The following is an 18,308-nucleotide window of genomic DNA, read 5'->3' on the forward strand; positions in this document are numbered from 1 at the left end:
GTCCTACATATGTGTTTGTCTCAGGAGACCGGCTTTCACATGGCAGCCCTAGTCAACACTTTGGCGCACATACTGCAGAAGTCTGCAGAAGGCAGAAGTCACTTTCCTGATCTATTTTGTTTCCCTGCATTGTTTTCGTTTAGCTATATTGCTTATAACAAATTAGGAGTTTAAGCAATTCCTAGGTTAAACTCGGGCCCCAATCTAATCCCCCCCCCCTGTGGAGAGAGCTGCATTGTCAATGTGGAGCCCTGTCTGCTAATTTAATGAGGATTAGAGCGGCCTTGCTGTAGAGGACATTGAATCAATGTTCATCTTCTCCACTGATTGGACTCTGCTCATCTGTCCAACACACAACTCTTTTAGTTTTTATCTTGCTATGCACCTGGTTTGTCTTTTCCCCTGTTTTATGTTTGCAAATGAGTGTTCCACATAAGAGTGCAGTGGAACATTATTGAGAATATGAAGCTAACTGAAAAAAGTAGCACTTCATGCCTTGTGTTGATTTGTTTTTCTCTCTTCAGATGAAAAAGAGGAAGGGATATTAGGCAGCATCCTCCTACCGAGCTTTCGTGTTTCCATGCTGTCGGTGGATGATCACATAAACAGAAAATATGCCTTCAAGGTCAGTGCACGTTTTCATTCCTGTTAAACGGTGTTAGGTTGGGTATAATTAAAGCATTAGTGTTATTCAAAGCTCCACTTAAAGGAGATGATTAGAGCTAAATGTACAAACCTCCCAAAAGGTCCTTTTGATCTGGTTGATGTTTATTAGCGCTCTCCTAAGTGTTTTCTTAAGCGTACATATCACTGCTTTAGAAGCATTAGCAATTGACTCACGGTAAAGTAATTTAAACTACACATTGCTCATGCTTAGAAAGCACACACACTTCCTGCCAACAGTGATATGTCTGCTACTGCCAGTAACGTAGTACTAGAGCACTTAGTTGACCTGGAAACCCCAAGTTACAGGGCAGCCGCGGTGTGTACAGTATATGACTGTGCGTCCTTCATAAACCTTAACAAAGTTATCCTGCCAAGCGCAGACAAGCACACGCCCAGGAGTCTGCTCAAGGTTTCTGCAACCACACAGCACACTGCTTTCCAACTGAGACTCAGAGAGAGAGAGCAACACGAGAGCAGGGCACGACCTCCTCAGTTTACACGGCTTTGCTCTGGAGAATGGATGACTTTTTGACTGCATATTTATCTTTGAATCTTTTCCTGTCTCTTGTGGCCCAAATAGCAATGTTATTAAACCATCCTTAGTTCTCAGGGATATTCAGAAGTAATTGGGGCTATGACGGTGCTTGTTTTTCAGACATTAGTCAACAGGATATTGAGGTTGTCCACTAAACATTCTGTTTTTCTCTTTCTGTTGGTGGCCCAAACAATACATTGGTTTGTTCGCTGCAAGGGAACAAAGCAACGACGGAACAATGTCTGCCACACACTGAACTGCATGGTGAGTCCTTCAGTTTGACGGCACATTTTCTGCTCTAATCTCATGGTATGCACGAAACCCAGGTGACGCCATTTTGGATTTATGTGTGGATGCCCACAGGTGTAGTATTTCACATCGAATTTGTATCACTATTTGCCAAAATGATATGCATAATAAAATAAAAAAAGAATTCCATCACGTGTATCAATTGCTTTACATTGAGTTAGAAACCTATAAAACAATCTTAGTTCATTGGTCTGTCTAAAATCCCTGTTAACTATGTTTTCTTCTTCTCTCTTTCAGGTAACTTTGTGTGTCACTTTCCGTTGTCGAAACAGGCGACGCATCCCAACATGCGGACATACTATTTCTGCTCCGACACAGCCAAAGAGATGGAGTCTTGGATGAAAGTCATGACAGATGCTGTACTTGTGCATTCAGAGCCGGTCAAAAGGTTTGTAAAAGGATATCGTCTGTCTTTCATTTGATGTGGGCCGATTACACTGTGCTGCTTCGCTTTTCAAAGGACAAATAAACATTTAAAAAAAGGCATCCGATGACGGCTCTTTAAACAAGTATGATTTACTTGGTTATATTCTTGGAGATGTTCCTGTTGTTAAACCATTTTCACTGTAAGAGAGGGCTTTCAATTCCATTTTCCAAGCCTGTTAAGTTCTTACGCAAAGTTCACAATTTTTGACATTTCCAGAGTCAGGGTTTGTTGAATGACTATTTAAAACAAAACATTCTGTTGAGGTTTATTACAGAGTAGCATACAGTACGAATGCAAATGCCATTTGCATTCGCACACACATTCCTTGTGAATCTATGCGGCTGCTGTTGTTGTTCAGAGGATGCTGTGCAAAGCTGTGCTGGCTGATGAAGATCACTGACTCATCAGGATAGGGTTTTTTTTCTTCCCTTTTTTTACCCTTTGTTAAATGTCATTTGGCAACCCCCATTTCTAATGTGCTCCTCTAACATGGGTGAGCAGAGGCGTTATGGTAAAGTGCTTTGTAATTACACAGAGCAGTAGTGCCTAAAACCCACGAAAAATCACTGTTAATGTGTCTATTTTAACCGAATTGTAAAATCTTTATAGACTGAAGGATGCCCTAGTTCAGTCGGTATCTAGTGTGTATTGTATTATATGTACAGTATTACACGTTATTATTACATCTCTTTATATTTTATGCTGTAAAAAAGAACCTGATATCCCAATTCCTTATTTGTTAAGGAGCTTTCCCTTTGAATGCTTCGACAGCCTCTCCAGGAGAATGAGGAGGAGATGCACACAGACCCTTCACAGAGCTGAATGTGAGCTCTGCTGAGCGGCTGGAGCCACAGATGGCTGGAGAAGACATTACGTGACTGGTGCAGCTATTTCAAAGAATACAAGTGGAAACTCTCAAGGAATGCCTTTCCTACTACCCTCTTACTGCTAACTCAGTGAGGCGTGCTGCTAGAGGGGAAATTGCCAAACTTTGAAGCTGTGACCTTGAGTCTGTCTAAGGCCAAGGCGTGTCGATTACTTCTGGAGTCGTCCCTAAGGAGCCATATATAGGTCTTCTAGTGAGGAGGCAAAAGGGAGCAGCAAATGGATTACCGGTCTGAGCAGCACCTTTGTACCGTGCAGCAGGAGAGGCGGAGTTTTATTGGAGGTATCTGATTTCCCTTTTACATGCCTGACCTCCTCTGGCACCTGGAAGAAGCATTGTTCCCCTCCGGCTATTTTCATTTCACTTCAGATTCAGAGCTGCCCCAATTCGCAGAGTTCACAAATTCACAAATACAGTTACTGTATATTTTAACAATACTCCTTAAACTAATTTTGCTGGTGATCAATGACACGGATGACTATCCCATCTTCTTATTTAATCCAATAAAATAATATAGCAATAATATAGTCACCATCTTGCCATCTCTAAGCTGGTGACCTTATGACTTGATTAGCTGACGCAGGGACTGAGATGTTTCTCGTTATAATTCTAACGCCTCCTCTTGGTTCTTCTCAGGTTGGACAAGCTACATGTGGAGCAGTGTGGACCCCAAGAAATCAACAATGTAGCCAACCACAAGCCGCCACTCACACAGCCTGAGATCCAGAACAATGAGCTGAACCGCGAGGCTGACCGTGAGCACGCTGCAGCGGTCCAATCCGCCGCAGCAGAGGAAGACAGGAAGTTGCGCGACGCAGAGCGCTACGGCTTCCAGAAGGACGGGGCGGAGCGGGAGCGTCCCCTCACAAAGATCAACAGCATCAAGCTGCAGCCGGCCCAGGCAGCGGCCGTCAAAGCTAACCTAGCCGCGCCGCAGACTCCCACAGAAGTAGACGGGTTGCAGCGCAGCCCCCAGGTCAACGGCTCTGCTGAGCACTCTCCAGCTGATAAGACTGGAACCCCCCCTCAGCAGTATACCCCCCCTCAGCAGTATACCCCCCCTCGGCAGTATACCCCCTCTCAGCAGTATACGCCCCCTCAGCAGTATACTCCCCAGGAGCCAGACCGCTCCTCCCTGAACAGAACCAGCTCCATGCAGCAACTCGAGCAGTGGGTCCGCACACAGAGAGGACGCAGCCAGGATGACGACACCAAGAGGTTGGTTTGATTATGTGGCCTTTTGCAGTGTCAAATAAAACATTCACATACTCATTATTTCCTCTCCAGATATGTGTGCTGTAAGAGGAGAACATATGCCAGCACAAGTTGATTTAGGTTACTGCACAAAAGTCCAATCTTGTCCTACTTTGACAACTAGGATTGGAACTTGGCTAAACTTGGTGCATTCTATATATTACTATAAATGTGCAGAGTCCAATTTACCAAAGCTTTTTTGACTTTAAACAACTCGGCTTTAAAAACGAATGGGTCTGAGGACTCATACGCTCGTCACAATGATTTATACAATTTAATATCACACTGCTAAATGTAAAAGTCAGAGGAACTGGGGATGAACAAAAGCTGCACAGAGCTGTGAGCTGGAGTTACTGCCCGCCAGTGACCCTGCTGTGAGAGCCCCTTTTTTAATAGGTTGAGATTAAACCTGCTCTCTCACCGTGTCTGCCCGTCTGTCAGCATATCTGTCTCTCCATCTGTTTATCATCGCCTGGCTTGTGTTAATAGATCCTCTTTGCCTCCACTTACTCCTTTTAGAAATAAACAAACATCCCTGTTCTGAGCCATTCATGAATGTTAAAAGTTGTCATGGATGAATCAACAACGAGGTCCTTGGTCCTGATCTCCGTTAGTGTTCCTCTGAAAAGCATGTTGACTCTCACCCCATCCTGTCGCCTGTTTGTCGTCACATGACGTGCATGTCCTCCCGAGTGATCCTTAGTTTCCATAAAGTCTCAAGCCCGTTTGAATGCTTCTGGGTTTTACAGCCCAGAGCTACAGAGTCTCTTGATGCCAGCTGCACTGACTCTGTGGAAGAGGAGCTTTGTTGTCACTGGAAAGGTCTTATTGGTCCTTGGGGGGGGGGGGGGGGGGTTTCTTTTAGAGCGAAGCGGCCCTATTGAAGACTAGATCAGAGGCGATTTGCAGATGCAAAGTTGTGTAGGATGTAATGTGAAGAAAACAAATCTGAGTTACAATAAACAACTTTATCTCGACTATCGACCTCCAACTACGAGTCTATTAGTCTGAAATTCATATTTTATGAAAAGCACAAAATCTAATTCTAAAATAGTTGAATTATGATTAAGTTGTTGTATCTCCTTTGAGCGTTGATAAGTTCTAATACAAATAGATAGATATCTAAGCAGTTATCTCACTACATCATCATAATAATAATAATAATAAAAAATAGTCAGCAAAAGGTACTGCTAAATATTTCAACTCATAACAACTTCTGTTTTGTTTTTTTCTCCCCAGCATTACGTCATACCAGACGCTGCCTAGAAACATGCCAAGCCACCGGGTTCCTTATATGCCTCATTATGGTGATGGCTACTGCAGTATGCCCAGGAATAGCATGGCGCAGCGGGACAGCATCTGCAGCATGTCTCCATCTCTGTACGAGCAGGCCCTGGGTCCCTCGCCAGGGGACAGGCGCGGCTCCATGCGGGACGACACCATGTGGCAGTTGTTCGAGTGGCAGCAGAGGCAGGCCTACACCAGGCCGCCGGCGGCGCTCTACAGCAACATGGCCAGTCCCAAAACCATGATCAACCTGTCGGAGCACGCCGCGCCGAGCCACTCCATCCCCCCCTCGCCCTCCCACGGCTCCCTGTCCATGCACGGCGCCTACTCTCCCATGAGATACAACATGAACAGTGCTCGCTCTGAGGTGTCCTCTCCCGTTTACAGAGGAGACATGAGCATCGACCGACGCCAGAGACCACAGCCCAACAAGGTCAATTACAGCACACATACATGCTAAAGGCGGTTCACCTACATAACGAAGATATGATCCATCACTTTTACTTCTAGGCTGCTGCTTATAGATTTGATTTGATCGTCTCTTGATATGACTATCCCTGAGATAAAATCACATATTTAGTTTGAGGAGATCGTAGCAAAAATAAATATTGTAGGACAGAAAGCAAAAGCAACTTCTCCTGCAACAATCAGCCGTACACCCAGCTTACTGTAGTTTCCATTATAAGTATAATCTTTTCTTAAAAACACTTGACAGCATGTACTTTGTATCACACAGCTTTTCGAGTGATTGATTTATTTTTACATACAGTACTCTTCCATTCTTCTCTATTTAGATTCATCATGACATCAATCTAAGACAAATATCTAAATGGCCAAACATACCGCTTATGGTACAGTGGTGGTTGTGAATGACTATTAAAAGCATTTCATAGTGTTTTGTACCATGTCTTGCAGTATGCCTACCCCCCTGATAGGAGGTCTATGCCTGCAGGGATCCCAGTCCAGCCTATCACTGCCCAGTCTCTCCAAGGCAAAACAGTAAGTCCTCACCCATGTTCTGTGTCCATCCCTTTTTTCTAACTGAATTTCTGTATTACACCACCTAGTAATTTCACGCTTGAAAAGGTGCGGAGACCGCACACTTAGTCATTCCGGTTTAATTGCACTTCTAACAGAGACACAGCTATTTGTATAACTTCCCCTGCCCTTCCTTTCTCCCTCTCTCTCTTTCTTCCCTACCAAGAAGACATTGTGACAGAATCTTTAGAGACAGATTTAGGTACATGTATGTTCCAAGTGGTGGGATTTCGGGTATCCTCTGCTTCACATCAGTGGAGATTTAAAAACGCCGTCACTCTAAGCCACAACTCACAGAGCCACAACTCTCTAAGCCAGATCAGGAATTGATGTCAAGGCGCTCCACAGTGCCATGTCCTCATGGAGCTGCTAAAGTGTGAACTGCGTTCTGTAATGCATGCTAAACCGCTCTTCTGTCTGGAGTGGACGTGTTGAATGTGCATGCTGCTGACTGCGATTGCACCTTGGATAATCTCATGGTACTAAACTGCATGACAAACTCAATACTTAGATTTATGGACTGTTCACCTGTTGGGAGCCTGACACCTCTAAATCTCCTGTCCTGGTGTGTTCTCTCCTTCCCTCTCCCCTTGGGGTGTGTTCCTGTTTCATTGTGGCTGTATTTCCCTCCCTCCCTCCCTTGCAGCCTGAGGAACTGACTCTGCTGCTCATAAAGCTGCGGCGGCAGCAGGCAGAGCTAAACAGTATCCGGGAGCACACTGTAGCACAGCTTATGCAACTAAACATGGATGGCAACAACCCAAAGGTCAGGCCCCCAGAGATGCTCCTGCAGGCTTTGTGTGTCAGCGTGTGGTGTGAATGCCATCTTTAACCACCTCCATTATCCATCTCGGTCAAGAGGATTTTTTGTTGGTCTTCACACATGGCTGACCTAATGAGAAAAGTTGCTGCAGTAAGCATTTTCTCCATAAGAACCAAACTCTGGATCTTCATCATAATTAGGGATCCGCTGTTTGCATCCAACAGCATCTGGCTCTATACCGGCGTTACCCGATCATTATATTTGATCCATTTCAAATTGGAAGAGCAGTTGATTGAATCATTTAACTTCCCCGAATAGTGCAGACAGATGTTTAACAGATGATGAAACGTCAAGAGGGAAGGGCTAAGGAGTTTAGGTCCACTGAAGTAGATCTTCATGTGAAGTCTCTTCTTCGACGTCAGAGTACAGATTCTGTTCCTGGTGTAGGTCAACCAGGCCTGAGGTTAACATACTTATGCCTCCTTATACCAGTATAGCCTAGTGTTGCCTTAACTTATGTCCTTTAGTGGCATAATGACGAGGTCAATTATGCAAATTCTAACTTCAGCTCATAGCTTTCTTTGCATTTGGTCAAGTGTGCACATTGCTATGTGGTTCTTATGAAGCTCTAGTCTTTCATTTCCTATAGAACCCTCCTACTGTATATAGCTCAGCTGCTCCCTGACCTTATCTCTCCACCTTGACTGGCCCTTTGTGTGTGTGTGTGTGTGTGTGTGTGTGTGTGTGTGTGTGTGTGTGTGTGTGTGTGTGTGTGTGTGTGTGTGTGTGTGTGTGTGTGTGTGTGTGTGTGTGTGTGTGTGTGTGTGTGTGTGTGTGTGTGTGTGTGTGTGTGTGTGTGTGTGTGTGTGTGTGTGTGTGTGTGTGTGTGTGTGTGTGCTCTCACTTTCCTGTTGCCTTGTATTTTCTCTTTTTTGCTGCTGGCGTTAGAACGACATTCTCTCGCATCACCTCCAAAGGAACCTCATGTATTTGGACAATCAGGTGGGGTAATGCATGACCGCATGGCCCTGTCTCCCTCTGTCATTCAACTGCTCTTATTATATAAATCAGTACTGTCTGCTGAAAAGTCCTTTTGTGATGTCCAACAGATGTACCATTAGTTTGATTTGATACGTATATTTGGTATTTTTATCCCAATGGATCAGTGTTCATGTTTCACTACAATGCATGGACCGATGTCGCACACCACATCAGTTAGAGCTTAAGCTGGTTTGCAATGCCAATCACTACAAAGCAAAATCATCCATCATGAAGTCTTCATATATATCCTAAACTCACTGTCAGATATATTTACTGAATATCTGGATATTACTCTATTCTGTATTGTTTGCAGATGTGTATCATTGATATTTTAAGTATATGCAAATAAATGTAATCTATCGTTTTTATAGCTCTGAAGTTCTTCAAACATTTGAGTAATTACAAATGCAACATATAGTAGTACACAGCAGCCAAGATACACTTCTCATATCTACAGAACAAGAGCTAACTACATTTCTGCAACAATTGAGAATTGTGTATGAAAATAAACCAGAATACAAAACGGTTACCATCTCCAGCCACATGCATTGCAACACCAGTGCCTCTCTATTGGTGTATCATTATAGTACATCAAAGCTCAACAGGAGCCTCCCATGGCGTCTTTGCACTAAAGTGTCTTCCTGAAAGTGTCTCTGTCTGCTTCTCGTTACTCTATTCATCCCTGTTTGAGTCTTATTCGTGATCATGAGAGCTATCGAGGTTTTTATTTCATACTGTCGCTTGTCAGTGTTTTCTTTGAAGTGAAGCACTGCTATAAACTGACACTTGCTGTCTCGCTCCTCTCCACACTGGACTAGATGAAGGAAAATGACCCTTTAATCGCCATGACTCACACTTTGATTGAGAACTCTGCCCCAAGACCTCAACTTTACCAGCACGTAAGGCCAGCCGAAGGCGTTGCTCCGCCTCCTTCTCCTCACTGGTCTCTGTTGTTATTTCGGTGTTTGCAATTCTCCTCCTCCGGTGTCCAAGTCCCCATCATGGCATCTTGAGACTGGTCTCCCTGTATCGTTTGTATCACAAACACCTCTTCATCCATTGCTTTTAAATGTTCTCCTCCTGTTATGAGAAGTCATGCCAATTGTGACATGACTTGTAAAAGAGTTGTATGGTTCGTGCTTCACTGTTCAGTTACATCCCTTCCTCACTCTCTTTGTGAAGTGTGTGTGTAAGGGCCGGATAAAGTTCACTCTAAAAGTTGCTACAAGAAAACACCAGCTAGCTTTGGGACTGTCCTAAATCTAAAGCCGTGGTTGCACCCTTTAGACTTTACTCGTGTTGCCTTGTCTCGTGCTCTAACCAGTGAAGGTTAGTGTGTGATTTCTCATAACCCTTTGCAGAATGCTCTCCCTCTCATGAGAAGGGACACCTAGGTGTAACAGGGTGACTCTAATGCAGTGTTGTCAGACATGTCAATACTCAGTCCAGTGGATGACCAAATGCTACATCGTGCTGTGGAAATTGGAGGGTTTGGTTTAGGTCATAATTAAGTGCAATAAAGTAATTGCATGTTTCCCACCATAATAGTTCACAGTAAAACGATGTAACGCTTTAGAATTGATTTTGAGTCAACCAGTGCTACTTTAAACATTTCACACTCGGACTACTTCAGTTATCCTGGTGGGGACATTGAGTTTTGTGACGATTGCTTCTTTTAGAAAAACATTTAAAGATAAAATAAAATTGTAATCAAAGTCGAAAAACAATCACAAATAAAAATAGTGTATGGATACAAATATTTAAATAAGCCAAATAATTTTAACAAAAAAATGCACATTGTACTACAAATAACAACATTTGTATGCATACATGTGTATTTTACAGTTCATACAGTGGTGTTGTGGTGTTTATGATTATATGTATGATTAAAATCAGATTATTGTTTGAAACAGTAATGATCCTAAGCGACATGAGCACTGCACAGTTAATAATGCACAGGTTATATAGCATAAGCAGATAACTGAATACACAGCAAGAGTTATGTATTAAACTTCATACCTCAAATGGTCAGTGAGTGTTAATGTTTCCTAGGTAACCTCTCTTTCTTCCTACGTGTCTGCATTCCCCCCCCCCGTGTTGCTCTGCTGGTGGAGAGGATAAAGAGAACCAGCTTGTGTGTGACGATGACTATGACATCACTTTGCCACTTTTGTGACCGCCTCCTGAGGTGTAAAAGTGTCGCTGAAGACTGTTCCCACCCACCCCCTCCCCATTCATGAGCATATCGGCCCGACAGCAGCTGCATTCCCACCTGTTCAGCTGTCAGAAGTCTGTCTGTCTCCTCCTCCCCCACATGCCACTCGTAATCCACACCACACAACCCCACAGTGAAGCCCCCGCACTGTGGCAGAGTCTGCATGCTCTGTGTGGAATGCCATGTGGTGCTCAGGTCCCCCCCTGCTTTAACTGTACCGTGTGCTTCAGCCGAGGAAAAAGGTGTTGAGAGAAGTGTGTGTGTGTGTGTGTGTGTGTGTGTGTGTGTGTGTGTGAGAGTGCAGGTGTGAGTCTGAAACATTGGTATACAGTTGAGGCTACACATATTTGGACAGTGAGTAATATTTGGCTGCTTTGTGCAGACCAGCATATTGGATTTTAAATGAAGTTAAAGTGCAGACTCTTAGCTTGTATGGGGTTTAGTCCAGGGTAAAGAACTTGCTTGACTTGCTTAAAACTTAAAGCAAAGATAACGACAACAAATTGGCAATAAGAGAAGATGGTTTGAGTCCAGGCCTAGCAGAGGGTCTGAGGAAGATATAAAGTGTGTAACTCAGCCAGTCATTGACTACAGAGGATTCAAATCAGCATTATATACTTTTTGGGAGAGTCAATGCTGATGTAAAGGAAAGTTGTATTTTGACCTTATAGTCATGTAGTTTTCATATCAAAAGTTCGTACAATATCAAAACAGCACTAAATACGTCACTGTCCTAATATGTATGGACTTCATATGTGTTTGAGTGAATGGACAATGTAGCATTATGTGATTTTCTGAAACGTGGGATCCAATGCAGTTTAATTTATTTCCCGTTTGAGCACTGTGACTGTTCTGAGTCAGGGGAGCAGAGGATGAGGTTTACTTTCATTACTTGTTTTTATAGCTTGATATATGTTGACATCATTCTTTCATAGTATATCTAATATAGGCGTTGTAAAGTATAGTGTAGTAGCATCTCAATGCAGACATTGAACTGCTTGTCTGGATTTTAGCCTGAATTAAAGTACCTTTATGGCTATAACAAATGGTCAGTAGCATTACTACTATACTAAAACAACTCTTAAGATTAGCTGTGATTACTTCAGTTGTTTTGGGCTTATTTTAACACATAACACAACATAACTCAGTTGAGTCAGGCGGATTCCTTAGACCAATTAGCTGCAGACAGAGCTTGTGCTGGAGAAAGCACAGTTGATGGATGCAGCTTATGTGCTGGCTCTAGAGTTTAGTTAGCGAGATGGTTTGACATGCTTTCCTCTTGCATTTCCAATAAAGAGACCACTGCTTTGTGCTGATGGAGACAAACAATTGTGGGTGATGAAACTCGAGGGCCCCGACTCATCAGAGAGGAGCCTGTGTTTAGACTGGCCGCTCTCCCACTGATGCTTTCTAACTTAGACGGTTCTGTGAAATCTGAGTTTCTACTCGAGGACAAACCCCACCGCGGCTCAGTGGCAGAGCCTATCACGACACTGCATTAGATCTCCAGATTCTAATGTGTATGTGCATATTTGGTGTCTCTGTCTAATATCTTGTCCGTCTTCACAGTTAAGTCCAGAAGACTACAGGGAGCGTGCATATACACATATGCCAGAAGAGGTGGACATTGATGTAAGTTCTGCCTTTTGCTCTCATGACGTAATGTTCCACTCAGCCACACAAGATGGCTCACGTGTCTGTTTGTTTCTCTCTATAGACCAAACTCAGCAGGTTGTGTGAGCAGGACAAATTGGTGCAGACACAGGAGGACAAACTTCAGCAGCTGTACAGAGAGAAGGTGACCCAACACTGCACATCTATCTTCATTTCATTCTCAAAAACAGTTTGAAAGGCTTACTTAGTCTGGTGCCAAGTAGAACAAATAAACTGAAAAGAATACACAGTTTATGCTCTGTTAAATGATAGGACTAGCTCATGGTACATTGTTATGCACAACACTGAGAGAGAGAGAGAGAGAGAGACACAACAAAAGGATTGTGCATCTGTTATAATGCATAACTATAGCCTAGCTGCTGGCATCCACTTCAAAGAGTCGTTTGACCTGCAAAGGATTTCAGGGACTTTTTATATTGAAGAAATCGGACCTTATATTGTCAGCAGACCTTTTGAACTGCATACACAGATAATACTGCTGATCAAAGGAATGAATACAGTGTGAAATCTAGCATGAAACATAGTCGATTTGGAGTTCTGCAAGAACCTATGTTGTTACCACGACAGCATCCCAACCGCGCAGATCACGAAACGTAACTTTCATTATTTAATTAAGATCGCAAATGTCAGGTTAAAAAAAAGTGGTAATAGTGGAAACATCTCAAAAGAACAATCCACAGTTTTAACAATAAAGGAAATAAATTACTTGCGGCCATTATTTGTTATGTATTACCTTTGCAAGATGTATAAGAGCTAAAGACACGAGTCTTAAATCATCCATTATGACTAAAGCTGCTCTTAAAGGTTACAGTGATGCGTTCCATGCTCATGCTGTGTGTGTGTGTGTGTGTGTGTCTCTCTCTCTCTCTCTCTCTCTCTCTCTCTCTTCAGCACACCCTGGAGACTGCACTGCTCTCAGCCAGCCAGGAGATAGAGATGGCCACTGAGAACCCGTCCGGCCTGCAGAGCGTCATCCAGCAGAGAGACCTGTTGCAGAGCGGCCTGCTCAGCACCTGCAGAGAGCTCTCCAGAATCACAGCAGTGAGTCATGACGTGCACACACACTCAGGCTCTTTCTTTAAGGGGGCTTGAAAGACTGGAGGTTTTGTTGTGGATATTGTCATTCACAAAGTGTATCTCTCCAGGAGTTGGAGCGGTCGTGGAGGGATAATGATAAGATGGAAGCAGATGTCACTCTGGCTAACAACAACCTCCTGGAGCAGCTTGAAGCCCTGGGAAGCCCTCAGGTAGGTTCATTCTTGAGACCGAAGCTCTGCTTGTGCTGTCTCACACTGTCATTATTTCATAGTCACATTTTGGTTGGAGTATATTCCGCGAAAGCTTCAAAGAAATCTGAAAATGTGGCAGATTCCCTTGAACACGCAGTCATCCTTTTTGTAAACACTTTCTTTGACTTTGGGGAAAAAAGTAGATTTCTATGCTCCACAGCCCTTCGCTGCTGTGTGGTGGGAGGTATCGGAGAGATCAAAGCTCCACAGGGAGTGATTGATGACTGTAGCGATGATGGAGCGGCTCCTAACTAATTCTGTCTGTTATCTTGTCCTTCATCATGGGAGAAGTGTCGAGACGGAGAACAGCAGTTATTCCTGGTTGAGCCTGAGTCAGAGCCGATGCTACAGTCATTCAGTGTATAGAAGTCAGAGAGACATCCTCATCCTCAGTGCCCTTCACTCTCAGACAAACCTGTCATCAGCAAGCAGAACATAATCACACATCTCTTTCCCTGTGACTGTCCAGGAAAATCAAATGCAATCATCTGGTTTAATCAGGCGATTTGTGAACATGTGTGTTTCCTGTGCGCACCCAGACGGAGCCTCCCAGCCAGCAGCATGTGAGCATCCAGAAAGAGCTGTGGAGGATACAAGATGTGATGGAGGCCCTCGGCAAACATAGAGCTCAGAGAAATGCTGAGGGTATGAACTTGTACGGGTCCAATAACAACTTCAGCAAGCACAAAAATGAGGTGAGCCAACAGTAACAGACGATATTCATGTTCATACAGTCATTGAGCACTGAAGCAATAAGGGATTTCATAATGTTGATAATCATGTATGTCTGGTTCCAGTCCCTCACATGTGACCATTTTCTCTGTTTTGTATGATTGTAATCTGAATAACTTGGGGTTTTGAACTGTTTGTCTCACAAGACGCCAACATAAGGGAATTCTTGCTATTTTCCAACATGTTATTGACCAGACACCAAATCTATTAAATGAGGAAAATAGAATAAATCCTAAAACTAATCTGAAGTTGCAGCCCTTCAGCTCGCTTTACCCTGATCTGCTGTAGTTGTGTTGCTGATGACCAACTTAAGATGAGTCCTCAAACTGCCAGCCCGGCTCATGGCAGTCTGAGTGCTGGTATCTGATTGGATGTGTCAGTCACGCGGCAGCAGCATCTCTCCGGCGTATCATCTGTTTTGCCCGCCCCTTGGGCCAGAACCGCTCAGCACCAGATGCTGGTTGCCCTGAGCCGTGCGTGGTGGCGCCATGTGTCACATCTCCCTGTCCTGTCATGCCATGTATAATCCCCCAGGAGGAGGACTCGGTGCCCCCACGGCCACCCCTACCCCAGTCCTATGAGCCCAAACCCCCCAACATGCCCTCTCATACTGGTGTGCGTCCTTCAACCCTGCACCGACCGGAGGACAGGAAGGCCAATCACAGGAATGGCACGCACAGCGTAAGCTTGGTGACCTTTGGTTGACCCCGCCCTCTTCCATGTCATCACACGTCGCTGCTCGCTGTGATGGTTCCTCTTTCATTTTGACAGACATATCATGGTTTTTGAGTTTCTTTTGGTTGTATCATACCCCCTTTTTTTTTCTTGACGCCATACCTCCATCATTTATTTATTTCAATTGAGTTGCCTTCTTGTCTTCCTTTTTTATGTGTCTGAGTGGAAAAGTAGTGATTTTTTTCTGTGTTCTGTCCTTTGTTGCAAACTGGGCCATGTCTGACTGCTGCCTCCCTTTTTCTTTTGGCTGTAAAAAAAGCTGTCAACATTGTATTCGTCTAGATGGCCCAGTCTGTAAAAACACATCCTTTTGTACAAAAGGATGTGTTTTTTCCGCAGCCTTTGATATCATTCTGCAATAGAAAATGTTTTATAGATCACTTTGGAATCAAATGTGAAGTCCCAGCGTGTTGAACTTGGTCTTTCTTTCCAATGGCAGGGCCCGGACTACAGGCTGTATAAAAGTGAACCTGAACTCACCACAGTGGCGGAGGTGGATGAGAGCAATGGAGAGGACCGATCTGAGCACGCTGATAGAGAACATTCTGGAAACAAAGGTACATTCTGCCAAGTACTATGACGCAAAATACTGATAATTGCAGTTTTCTATACAATTATAAATTGTATTTACACTAACAAAATCTCAATTAGCCGATTAAATGATTACTGTGTGACCTCATGATGGTTACCATGGTATTCACTCAGGCATCTCTGACACAGAGTATAAATACAATGTCAGCCTTCTCCAAAGCATTAAGCTTGGCCAGGACATCACAAAGTAAATCTCATGGCAACCCTAACTTGGCGTGCAGGGGTTACCGTAGATACAGTGGCATTTACCCAGAGCCAGCCATTTGTCTGGGTCTATGTACACGGTGTAAATCCAAAATACTGCTCGGGTTTGAATATCAGTGCTGGGATCATTGACTTAATACAATATAAGTCGACTGTTAAAACCTTAGAGTACTTTATATTTTCTGTGAAAGGGGGTTAAAACAGCTGACGCAGCGTAATGCAGCAGTTCTGAAGTTGAATGATTACACTGTAGCTCTTCTCTTGTTCCACACCGACGCACAATCAATATTAGCAATCTGCCGATGCTGCAAATGCCGCGGGAAATTCTGTAATTGTGAGGAGACCGTACTGAAGGACAGATTTGTGAGAACCCTGATACTGCTTTTTTCACGTTATTCAAACTCAGTTTTTACATTAACATTGTTTTACCTAAACTATACCATACTCATCAAAGCACTGTTTTGATGAGCAAATGCTTTCTCGTTGAACCATTCTGATCACTGACTTTACCTGCTAGGGGTGTCCTACCCGGTGGGAATCGTCCCACCCAGGACCAGATCTCCGGTGACTGAATCTTCTTCAATACATTCATATGTCACCTTAAGGAAGAGCAAGAGGCCGGACCCCAGGACGGTGAGTTTGTTAGAAAGTGTACATTGTTTTTAAGAACGTTTTTAAACTTTGTACGCTGACACATATTGAAGTCTGTTGTTTTAACTTAACTTTCAAATCTAAAAAGGGCTAAACTGTCTAGCACTTATTTTCCTCGATGAAAAACCATCTTTGTCTTTAACTAGTGGAGAAGCAGTAATTATTGATGTTTGCCCTTGTTTTCGTGTCTTGTTATGTTATCATTGTAAGCTGTAAACTGGCCTCCACTTAAAATGCAATTACTCCCCTCCTAATTGGTTGCTTTGGTTATTAAACTCTTGGTTGAAAGTTAGCATGTGGCAGAATAGGCCGCTCATCACGTGACCATGGTGTGACTCATGCCCCTAAAACCAGCCGCTCATGAAATGGATGCCAAGCTTGGTTTATACAGTTTCCAGCCTCAAACACCATCAACCTAAATATACCTACCATGTCATTACTGCACCGCACTGCAGGGTGTGTCCTCTTTTCAGAGCGTCTGTATGTGTTTGGAAGTATTGTGGATGGACGTATAGTATAAATGAACCTATAAGAACTGTGTAGAAGGTCAGCTGCGCACACATACAATACTGAAGTCATAACTGCAGGCCATATAGCTTGCAGTTGAAAGGGAGTGTGTCACAGGCCTTCACAGTTCACTTGGATAGCAGCCTCTTGAACAATCTGGGCAGTGGAGGCTGCGTCCCCGGGCTCTGGACTGAATCCAGATCAGCCAGAGCCTCCAGCATGGCACGAACCTGAGAGTGTACAGCTTCTCTTCACTTCACTAACCATCATCAGCCTCTTCTACTTAGGCATTAACAGCCGTGTGTGTGTGTGTGTGTGTGTGTGTGTGTGTGTGTGTGTGTGTGTGTGTGTGTGTGTGTGTGTGTGTGTGTGTGTGTGTGTGTGTGTGTGTGTGTGTGTGTGTGTGTGTGTGTGTGTGTGTGTGTGTGTGTGTGTGTGTGTGTGTGTGTGTGTGTGTGTGTGTGTGTGTGTGTGTGTGTGTGTGTGTGTGTGTGTGTGTGTGTGTGTGTGTGTAGGTCAATACTGACTTCTTGTTTAAAGAAGCAACATGTTTGTTCTCTTCTATTGACTGAGAAATTGCAACTACTCACATTCAAACTGTTTTCAACAACACTTTGTATGCACTGCAGAAGCATTATGAGATCTGACCGACCGCAGTATGACGCTACTTAGTTACACACCCAAACTGTGGCTTTGTGTAAAAAAATCCCCTATTTGTCTCTAAGCGTGCTCCAGTGTTATTAACTTCTATTTATTGTGTTGTTTGTGTCCCTCTGTGGTGTGCATGTGTGTATGGCTGTCCCCTCTGGCTAACAGGAGCGTCCTCACAGCGCGTTGGAGCAGCAGCTGTCTGCAGGGGAGAGCGGCCGGCCCAGGATGAGCGTGGAGGAGCAGCTGGAGAGGATCCGCCGCCACCAGCAGGGGACCCTCCGGGGGAAAAAGAAAGGCCACCACATCAGGGGGGGCAGCCAGGAGCCCACTCGCAGTCACTCTTTCACTAAAGAGAACCATTCTCGCAGCACGCAGGTAGAGGGAGACTTCTGCACTTGCACAAGTTCAGAGTATATCTACTGCTGAAACCAGGTGACTCAATCCCTCTGCATTTCTGTCCCGTCTCTTCCAGTCACAACAGAGGCGTAGAGAGGATGTGATGAGCTTTGACATCGAGGCGCTGGAGGCCTCCATGAGGCAGCAGGAGCTGGTGCTAGAGCAGGAGACCCCGGCCGAGGAGATCGCCCGTCTCAAAGAAGCCTCGCAGGCGGACCACTTAAATATGGACCGGGAGGTGAGGCACAGCAGTTGGCTGTCTTACTCATCGAGAGGAAGTGGCAAAACCCTGCAGGCAGGATATCTCTCAAAAGGGATATGCATAACACTATATATATTCACGGATATTCTAATATCTTTCAACTATGTAATACACTTGATTTTCAGGTGTTTCTCGATGTTGTCCATGCCCTTTGGTGCATGCCCTTTCTCCGGATTACATAAATAAACTCCTTAC

The 18,308-nt window shown here is 44.1% G+C and overlaps 1 protein-coding gene across 8 annotated transcripts in view; it reads left to right on the plus strand.

The window, feature by feature from the left end:
- Nucleotides 1–18,308, plus strand: part of LOC117447923 (pleckstrin homology domain-containing family A member 5-like) — a 79,126-nt gene that overhangs the window by 56,889 nt on the left and 3,929 nt on the right. For 3 of the 8 annotated variants that reach the window (XM_034084931.2, XM_034084930.2, XM_034084937.2), the window contains 18 exons: nucleotides 525–625; nucleotides 1,783–1,898; nucleotides 3,460–4,041; nucleotides 5,317–5,797; nucleotides 6,280–6,363; nucleotides 7,049–7,168; nucleotides 8,114–8,167; nucleotides 9,025–9,105; nucleotides 11,991–12,053; nucleotides 12,139–12,219; nucleotides 12,987–13,136; nucleotides 13,241–13,342; nucleotides 13,924–14,079; nucleotides 14,651–14,797; nucleotides 15,291–15,408; nucleotides 16,164–16,279; nucleotides 17,621–17,830; nucleotides 17,928–18,089. In XM_034084931.2, coding sequence (XP_033940822.1) covers nucleotides 525–625; nucleotides 1,783–1,898; nucleotides 3,460–4,041; nucleotides 5,317–5,797; nucleotides 6,280–6,363; nucleotides 7,049–7,168; nucleotides 8,114–8,167; nucleotides 9,025–9,105; nucleotides 11,991–12,053; nucleotides 12,139–12,219; nucleotides 12,987–13,136; nucleotides 13,241–13,342; nucleotides 13,924–14,079; nucleotides 14,651–14,797; nucleotides 15,291–15,408; nucleotides 16,164–16,279; nucleotides 17,621–17,830; nucleotides 17,928–18,089 — 2,924 coding nt within the window. The remainder of the gene's footprint in view (nucleotides 1–524; nucleotides 626–1,782; nucleotides 1,899–3,459; nucleotides 4,042–5,316; nucleotides 5,798–6,279; nucleotides 6,364–7,048; nucleotides 7,169–8,113; nucleotides 8,168–9,024; nucleotides 9,106–11,990; nucleotides 12,054–12,138; nucleotides 12,220–12,986; nucleotides 13,137–13,240; nucleotides 13,343–13,923; nucleotides 14,080–14,650; nucleotides 14,798–15,290; nucleotides 15,409–16,163; nucleotides 16,280–17,620; nucleotides 17,831–17,927; nucleotides 18,090–18,308) is intronic. The other 5 variants (XM_034084932.2, XM_034084934.2, XM_034084935.2 and 2 more) reach the window with 5 other exon arrangements.

This window comes from Pseudochaenichthys georgianus, chromosome 6, assembly GCF_902827115.2.
Source record: "Pseudochaenichthys georgianus chromosome 6, fPseGeo1.2, whole genome shotgun sequence".
NCBI classification, from domain to species: Eukaryota; Metazoa; Chordata; class Actinopteri; order Perciformes; family Channichthyidae; genus Pseudochaenichthys; species Pseudochaenichthys georgianus.